General features: G+C 43.8%; 1 protein-coding gene across 1 annotated transcript; it reads left to right on the forward strand.

Moving 5' to 3' along the window:
* Positions 1 to 1,298: 1,298 nt before the first annotated feature.
* LOC137301146 (C-X-C chemokine receptor type 3-like) lies at positions 1,299 to 8,464 on the forward strand. Its single transcript, XM_067970593.1, has 2 exons — positions 1,299 to 1,437; positions 5,233 to 8,464. Exons 1-2 carry the CDS (start codon positions 1,411 to 1,413, stop codon positions 6,346 to 6,348), a joined length of 1,143 nt encoding a protein of 380 aa, XP_067826694.1. The 5' UTR covers positions 1,299 to 1,410; the 3' UTR covers positions 6,349 to 8,464.
* Positions 8,465 to 9,539: the final 1,075 nt, after the last annotated feature.

Raw genomic sequence — 9,539 nt, forward strand, 5'->3', positions numbered from 1 at the left:
GCACGCTGAGACAGATATCACCTGCGGCTGGAAGACCATTAACTCGGTGAAGGAGGCCCTTTGGTCCGCCTGAAACCTGCTGGTCTTCCAGCTGAAGGAGCTATCCACGACCGAGTGTTGCCGACTGGCACATTCCAAGGTCCAGGAGTAAGTGCTGCGGGACGCACTGAAGCGAGGTGCGGCCTACGCAAAGGCTCTATGGGGAAAGGCCACCGTGTAAGGTCACCCCACCTTATTTCGTACAGAATGTATTAGAAGATATCTACTGTGTCTTGTATTGGAATGACGGGATCGCAGTGTGTACAATCTGTATTGTATTGTTTTGAATTGTAATTGTACATTTACATTGAACTGTGTGGATCCTTAAATTTTATGAAATAAAATATGGTTTGAAAAAAATATATATTTTTGTACTAAATCCCTCTATTCGTACAGCTCAGAGATTCTCCTGATTGTTTTAAAAACCTAGATCAGGTCTGCCTCATTCTTTCTTTCCAATGAGAATAGATTTAACCCTTCAGCTGTGGCTCAGTGGTAGCATTCTCACCTCTGAGTCAGAAGGTTGTGGGTTTGAGCCCCACTCCAGGGAGTTGAGTACATAATCCCGGCAGACACTTCAGTGCAGTGCTGAGGGAGTGCTTCACTGTCGGAGGTGGCATCTTTCAGATGAGATGTTAAACCGAGGCCCCCTTCTGTCCTCTCAGGTGGACGTGAAACGTCCCCTGGCACTATTTGAAGAAGTGTATGGGGATTCTCCCCTGTGTCCTGGCCAATATTTATCCTATAACCAACATCATGTAGAACAGATTATCTGGTCATTATCTCATTACTGTGTGTGGGACCTTGCTGTGCACAAATTGGTTGCCATGTTTCCTACATTACAACAGTGACTGCATTTCCAAAGTACTTCGTTGGCTATAAAGTGCTTTGGGACGTCCTGAGGTCATGAAAGGTGCTGTATAAATGCAAATCTTTCTTTCTTTCTTCAGCTGCACATTCTGGAGGGTGTCCAGTGACTATGGGATTGTACTGCAGCACAAGTCAGTGCCTTCAGGAGAAAAATGGGTAACAAAGACTCAAAGGAACACACGGCAGTAAAATGGGGTTCCCTCAATGAGGGGTGACTGGTTTTGAAAGTTATAATACCAGGAAGAAGCGCTGAGATATCCCTGTAACAGACACCTGATCAGCTAAATATGTACCTCGACCACTTCCTACTTGCAGGAACGGTTCATTCATCAACTCTGTGTTATTGAAACCAAAGGCTGAGGTACAGTTGTTTCCTGTTTGCTGTCCCAGACAAGCAGCGTGTCAAATCTCTGTTGTCAGAGGGCAGAAAGAGCAAAAAAACAGAAATAAAGTACGGCATATATACCAACCAGCCGTATAAAGGCCAGCATTATACCAGACATGGACCAGACTGAGTGGGTGTACACGGTAAGTTCGTTTTGACTGTCCTTTCCAACCCTATTGCTGAATCAAAGCTTTTAATTGTTACTGGGTGATCTTGCCTGCCATTGCTCACAGACAAAAATGAAAACTGTAACTGCCAGCCTGCTTGTTGCCCACTAATTCATTGAATTAGTTGACATGGGGAGCACAGGATTTGGCTCAGCAGGGAGTGCCACAGTCAACACAGCAGCGCAGGACTCCGGCGCAGGGGGAAGGGGAGGGAAGTGCAACAGGTGAGTATAGGACTACCAGCACTGGGTTAAAAGTGTGGTCAAGATTTTGCATTTTGTGAAGAACAATTGTTAAAAACAAGTATCAGCGATAAAGTCCCCTGATTATTTTGTGATTTGTACTTTAACACCTAGTAACTACAGTTATTATTTCTATTGCTCTATTTTAGTTTTTACCCACTGTTGGGGGAAGCTTTCCTCTGGTCAATGGGGGTAATTGTGACTTTGGGTGATAGTGTAAAACGGGCGATATCAGATCACCACCCCGCCCGTTATACATCTCTCTCCATTTTCATTTCCACTGACTTCAATGGGCGGCTGTTTTGATATTGGCCATTTTACACTTGCGGCCGAAGTCAAAATTACCCCCAGAATGTGTGAGTGACATTGTAAACAAAGAGGGACGATATTCTACATTCACTATTTCCAGCTAAATCTTGAATGCATGGGGCTTAGTTTCGCTGAGCTGTTTCAGCATCATTTACCTTCATGCAGCTGATGGATCAATTGCAACAGAAAAATAAGTGGAAGAAGCTTTGCTGAACTTTCCCATTGAAGATTAAATAGTTTAGCAGAGTCCACGAAAGAGCAAGTCGTATGAATCTGCATAAGAAATGGGATGATTGGCCTTTTCTTTATTCTGTGTTTTCATGCATTCTTATATAATCTCGAAATCTCACAACCGCTGAAACTGTCAAACTCCATTTACCGCAGTGAAGAAGTTGCATTATTTTCAGTGTCTTCTTCCCTTTTCAGTTCCTAAACATTAATAAGTGTGACGCTCGGAAGGTTCTATTTATATTTACTAAGAGACCTTAGCAACCAGTCAAATGTCTGGCAACTTTTCCTTTTGCTGAGCAGCCTGAGTGCTGAGGGCCATGGTGCAGGACATGACCAAGTTTGAAAAGAGATGGGGAGAAGATGAGGTAAATCAATAAGTGTTGGTTAGATGACATCAAACTTGGGTTTTAAAAGCCTGTGGATTTAGGAGGAAGGGAAGACTGAGGGAAGTAAGGAATTGAAGAGGCCGATTTTATCACTTGTTTCATTTGGTGTTAATGGGGTGGTAACGCCACAAAATGGCATTGGTAGCCTTACCACCACAATGACACCAACGAAGAGGCTGGCGCCATTTTGAACGGGGCCTACTTCTGGGTGCCCAAAGCACCCACCTGTTTCAGACGGTAAGCCCATTTTAATATGCAAATTGGGATCCTAGGACTCCGATTGCCATATTAGGTTGGAAATGGAAGGAGTGTGCACCGTGCACACTGTGATCATTTCCACAAAACGATTGCAGTGAAGAGGCCCTGCCAAGGTAAGTGTGAAATTGCTCCTCCGAGCCCCACAAAAATAATCAGGGCTGCTGTCGCCCCGGGAACCCTCACCTCTCCCCGACTGCGACCCCCAACCACTCACTTACCTTGATGGTGGCCAAAGTGGCCCAATATTGGCCAACCTTAACCACGTGAGCTGCACCGGGATGCCCGTTTGGTGCCCTGCAGCTCACCAACCTCACTTAAATTAGGCCGGTGTCTCAAAATCACGGCCTCCTCTTCGCCGCGGTTACGGGTGACCAGCTGATGCTCTCCCAAAAGTCAAAATCGACAGTTTGGAGGGAAAAAATGAGTTAGAGTAGGAGACAGTGGGATATCTTGATGTCAATAAAGCAAGTAACAGGCATTGCTACAAAGTCACTGACAAAAAAGAACAGAAATTACATTTTGTTGCCAGTTTGTATTTATCTTTTAACCACCATTAACCTGTGACTTTATCTGAGTGGAGGGGGGAGACTCCAGAGAGGGAGAAAGGTGGGATTGTTTATGGCTAGACCAAAACACACAACCTAAATCCTGTTGAAAATCGGCATCCTGCCCCTTGTATGTGATGTCACGGGTTAGTAGTGGCTTTTGTAAAATTGTTTGCTTCACCCCAAATAAGGTCATTTTCCCGAGCACACTCTCGTGAATGCAGTTCCCCTTTAACAACTTTGCTACAGTGAGTATATGGCTGCTATTTCTTTCGTTGTGTATGTGTAGTCTTAAAGCTTTCTTGCTCCAATGTTGGTTTCCAACATCCTTGACTGCTGTATTTTTTTTAAGAGTAAGTGCCGAATAATAAGTTTTTTATTCAACATTCTCACTCTAGCCTTTCAGTCTTTGGCCTCTGGCACTACTCCAACCAAGCTTACTGCAAACATCAGGGGTCATTTTACAAATCTGCACTCCTGACAAAATCTGTCGAGCGGAAGTGATTATCAGGAATTCTGGCCTTCGCTCCCACAATATACCGTCCACTGGATGGAAAATCATAGGGTGCATTCACTGAATTCCTGCTATGTGTCCCCACTGTATGTAGCCCCATGCCAGGAATTCACACTCTTCCTCCAGGACACTCTTTAATCCTGTAGTCTGAACATGGACTTTAGCAACCTCAGGCTGCCTCCATTTTCCTGCTGGATTCTCACATTTACATTCCAGTCCTTTCCCTTCTATTTTACAGCCATATTTGTCTCATCTTTTGTCTTCCTAATGCCTTTACACATGCTTACTGAGATCGCTGTTGTATAATCCACAGATCTTTGCACTTTTAGCATCTTAATATCTATTCAAGGACTCAAAATTCATTAACCGTGTCTTTATGAAAGTAGTTAGCATATCTAAAATTCTTAGGGATACTACAGCTCTGTTTGGGTAGGAATGTTTGACACGTACTAGATTCCTGTTTGCACTATTTGAATGTGTTAATGTGTGCTTTGTACAAATTCATTGAAAGTGACTCTACTAAAACAACACTGATTGGCAAATATACCCCTTGATCTCCAACAGTAGTTCTCCTCTGCCCACTTTGTTTTGCACAGATCCATAAAAGGGTTCTGCACGACTGACTTCGCCAATTCTGTTGACGCATCGCACTTGAAATATTAACCCATCTTCTCCCTTTCAGACGTTGTCTGATCATATGGGCATTTCCAGCAATTGTTATTCTTATTTGCTGCCCATATCCCAACTCGCACCAAGTCCCGTTCACCCATCACCCCTGCGTTCATTGACCTACATTGGCTTCTGGTCCGGGAGTGCCTCATTTTAAGATTCTCATCCTTGTTTCCAAATCCCTCCATGGCCTCGCTTCTCCCTATCTCTGTAACCTTCTCCAGCCCTACAACCCTCCGAGATCTCTGCACTCCTCCAATTCTTGCCTCTTGTGCATCCCCGATTTTAATTGCTCCACCATTGGCGGCCATGCCTTCAGCTGCCTAGGCCCTAAGCTCTGGAATTCCCTCCCCAAACCTCTCCACCTATCAACCTCTCTCTCCTTCTTTAGGACGTTCCTTAAAACCTACCTTTTTGACCAAGCTTTTGGTCACCTATCCTAATACCTCCTAATGTGGCTCAATGTCAAATTTTGTTTGATAACCTGTGAAGCGCCTTGTAACGTTTTGCTACATTAAAGGCGCTATATAAATACAAGTTGTTGTTGTTGTTTCAGATTCCCAGCACTCATAGTTTTTCCTTTAACCTTGATAATAAGTGTTGTTTATTCCTTGCAGGAATTCAGCTTGGATGGTTTTCAGCTTGAGGACATCTTGGACTCAAACTTGAGTTGGGATTATTTCCCAAACAACAGCTACGATCCAGTTCACCTCAGTGACACCTGCTGTGACTGTGACACCTTCAAGGTTAAATCATTTAACAAAGTCTTCCTTCCCATTTTCTACCTTGCCATCTTCTTTGTGGGACTGCTTGGGAATGGAATGGCAGTGGCCGTTTTCTTGAGGAACAGGCAGATGTTGGCCATGACCGATGTCTATATTCTCCACTTGGCTATCGCCGATGTCCTCCTAGTGGCCAGTTTGCCCTTCTGGGCCGTGGAGACAGTCAAGGGCTGGGTCTTTGGGTCAATCGCCTGCAAATTTCTAGGGGCAATGTTCAACATCAATTTTTACAGCGGCATCTATCTTTTGGGTTGCATAAGCTTTCACCGTTACCTTTCCATTGTGCACGCAGTCCAGATGTACAACAAACGTGGGTCTTGGTCAGTGCACATTAGCTGCCTTGTTGTTTGGCTCTTATGTCACCTCTTAGCCATCCCTGATTTCATATACCTGAGGGCAAAATATTCCAATGGCACTTTGCTATGCCACTATGATTTTGATGCAAATAATGCCAAGGCCTGGATGGTGGGCTTGCGTTTTTTCTACCATATCACCAGCTTCCTTGCCCCCGTGACAATAATGTTCTACTGTTACATCATGATCATCAAGACCCTACGCAGATCCCACAGCATGCAAAAGAATAAGGAGTGTAGGGCCATGAAGGTCATTGTCATGGTAGTCGCTGCCTTCTTCATCTGCTGGGTCCCTTACAATGTGGTCCTCTTCATAGACACTCTGCAGAGGTTGGGCGTCATGGCTAGGAGCTGTATCATTGAATTTAGGCTGGACATCGCCATGTCCATCACATCCAATTTGGGCTATTTCCACTGCTGTCTCAACCCATTCCTGTATGCTTTTGCTGGAGTGAAGTTCAGGAGAAACTTGCTGCAGGTTTTCAGCGATACTGGCTGCATCAGTCAGAAGACTGTGAAGAAATACACCAAATCTGGCCGCAAACAACCTATGACAACAATGTTGGAGTCAGGAGATACAGTTAACTCAGGAATCTAAAGCCTTAATTAAACTTGGATCCACACCTCTGTGTTATGTGTCAGCCTTGGCTCAGTGGTAGCACTCTCTTCTGAGTCAGAAGGTCATGGATTCAAGGCCACCTCCAGAGACTTGAGCACATAGTCTAAACTGACACTTCAGTGCAGTGGCCCTTATGTATTGTTACTGATACGCTATAGGATAAAGGCTTTACCGCGATGCAATCTACTTATTCTTAATTCAGCACTTCAATATCTCGCACCGATGACACGGCCACTATCAGACCTATGAGCACCAGTACTTCAACCTAGTATAATATAGTTCACATTACAGACCCAACCCAAGTTTGGAAGAATAGAATCTAGAATTGTGTTGAGGAGTGTTCTACACAGTTCAAAGTAGAGTCAATTTTATGAATGCATGCTATCAGTGGGGGGCCACGATTTTTGTATATTCATTTTGAAATGAACAGATGGAATATCATGGGGACCCTGCCTGTGATTTCTCGATATTCACTCCCAGTGGACAAGGCTCAAGACTAGAAGTACACATTTGGAAAACTAGTCCCCTAAAGCACCTTAACAACAAATGTCCATCAAGAGACCAGAGTTTGTGACACCAGGAAAAAAAACAATAACGTATCAAAGACCGAAAGTGATTTTATAAGTAAAAGGCCAAATTCTGACACTGGGATTCCTTTGAATGCCTTTAATGTTCTGATATAAAGAAAGACAACTTTACCACTTTTTGTAGTTCAAGAAAGAAGACTAAAGAAAGATACCTTTTGCCTCAGTTTATTCAGGCTAAAGTCAGACAAGAAAGACTCGTCAGAGAATTGGACTAAAGCTGAAGGGAAAAGAAACTCAGAAAAGTTCAGAGAACTCACCTCTGTTCAGATCAGAGAGAGAGGTTATTACCAGATAATGGTGAAACTAAAACTAGGGGGCATAATCTTAGAATAAGGGGCTGCTCTTTCAAAACTGAGATGAGGAGAAACTTCTTCACTCAGAGGGTAGTAGGTCTGTGGAATTTGCTGCCCCACGAAGCTGTGGAAGCTACATCATTAAATAAATTTAAAACAGAAATACACAATTTCCTAGAAGTAAAGGGAATTAGGGGGTTACGGGGAGCGGGCAGGAAATTGGACATGAATTTAGATTTCAGGTTAGGATCAGATCAGCCATGATCTTATTGAATGGCGGAGCAGGCTCGAGGGGCCAATTGGCCTACTCCTGCTCCTATTTCTTATGTTCTTATGTTAATTCCCTAATATAAATTCTGGAGTTATAAGAAATGCAAGGCCAATGAACACCTTGCGTTAATATAGCACCTTTAACATAAAAAAATGTCCCAAGGCACTTAACAGAGGCATAAGCAAAAAACAAACACTGAGCCAAAGGAGGAGACATTAGGACAGGTGACCAAGATCTTAGTCAAAGAGGTCGGTTTTAAGGAGGGTCTTAAAGATGAGAGGGAAGTGGATAGACAGGAGGTTTTAGAGAGGAAATTCCAGACCATGGGGCCTAGGCCACCAATGGTGAGGCAAAGGGAGGGGGAATGTGCAAGATCCTGGAGTCAGAGGAATGGAGAGTTCAGGGGAGGGAGGTTGTAAGGCTGCAGGAAGTTAAAGAGTTAGGGAGGCCTAGGATTTTATGTCAAATTCAATGAACTAAGAAAATCTACGCTGTAATGTAAACTTTGAAGTATGTGCACAGGATAAACAGGAAGAAAGAGAGGAGATGCCTGTTGAACCGGGCATGACCTGAGATTGTGGAGAACTCATTAACGGTATAAGGACATAGGCAGCCTAACTCGGGACAGACAAAACCAAATCATAGTAGGAAAGGATTCAACTTTACCTCAATGTGCAGGTGATTGCTGCTGGTTATGTTTGATTATACGACAAGAGATCACACATTGTTCAAACCTTGAGAGTGTAATTCTAAAACTGAGCTATATGCTATGTTATATTAAGCTTATTCCAAATAAGGCTATGCATTTGTAATACTGAGTGAGTGCTGCCACAATACATTGAACCCAGCTAATGCTATGCTGTTGTAATGCTGAAACCCAATTATTGTACTATTTGTGATAGAGACTCTGGAAACCACATTATCCTTGAGTTAGGAAAATAAAGCAGTGTTAAAGATATAACTCTGGTGGCTGTTCATTTCTTGATCTCTGGTAAGCCAAGAGTTAAATGGTTTCAACCAATGCTGCACTTTACTCAGGGTGTTAGAAAATACGTTTTATTATTATTATTTGGGTTGGTTAATGTACGATTACTTCACTCAAGCTACATATGACATCATACTTTAAACCTTAGACATACAAATGTGGAGGGGCGGGGGTATTTAACTGGGTTTTGGGTGGGCTGAGTATCAAACCCAACTGGCATGATCAGTTTGATGCCAGGGCTATTTTAACTCCCGGACCTCATTTGCATCCTGCCAGCCAGCTGCCCGCCTGAAGTGGGCAGACAGAGGCAGCTGGCCGGCGTCAGGCAGGTCAAAATCGCGGGTCCCGGAGGCCACTTTGAAGCATGAAAGCACAGATCACGGTCGTTTTGCTGGTGGGGTGAGAGAGGGAGCCCAGGGCAACAGAGGTCCAAACTCCTGCTCCTCCTGACCCCTCCTGGCCAAGCACATTACTCTTTCCTGTGCTAATATCACACTGCTTCATTTCAAGGCCTTTGTGTCAGCTCTCATTTACGAAGCCATCTGTAGGCAGCCCCTGTAGGTGCCTCCGAGCTGTCAGTTACTCTACTCTGGGTCGTGTCTGACATGGTTATTTTTGTGACTTACTCCTTATGGCCGATTTGTAACATGACAGCAACACCAACTTTCCATTCAACATGTCCAATCCCTGTAAGAGAAAGGTGCCATTATCAAAACAAAGCTTGAACTAAGCATTTCCTTGTTGGCATTTAGTGATAAACTGTATTTACCATCTCTTGTCAATATTTAGTAAGTTTAGCTGCTTCCGAGTGAGTATAAAGCATGAGCATTACTGCAATGACCTTGTTTATTTACCTATGCACGTACATGTATTTGCTTCTATTTATTTGATTTTCCTTTCCTCCTCCCTCCAATTTTCTGCGCTCTTCTCCTGAAGGTACTCAGTTATGCTGGTGCCAGGCATCCTCTGGTGATTTGCCCAAGTAGGCTGTCTTCGTGTGTGAGCAGTGGGATATTTTGCCATGAAGGTGAATG

Source organism: Heptranchias perlo, chromosome 32 (genome assembly GCF_035084215.1).
Source record: "Heptranchias perlo isolate sHepPer1 chromosome 32, sHepPer1.hap1, whole genome shotgun sequence".
In the NCBI taxonomy this organism is placed as follows: domain Eukaryota; kingdom Metazoa; phylum Chordata; class Chondrichthyes; order Hexanchiformes; family Hexanchidae; genus Heptranchias; species Heptranchias perlo.

Bases quoted from the DNA above. Each gene is read 5' to 3' on its own strand.
- LOC137301146 (XM_067970593.1), top strand. From the start codon at position 1,411: ATGGACCAGACTGAGTGGGTGTACACG. The intron at 1,438-5,232 runs GTAAGTTCGTTT...TATTCCTTGCAG, and splicing joins AGACTGAGTGGGTGTACACG to GAATTCAGCTTGGATGGTTT.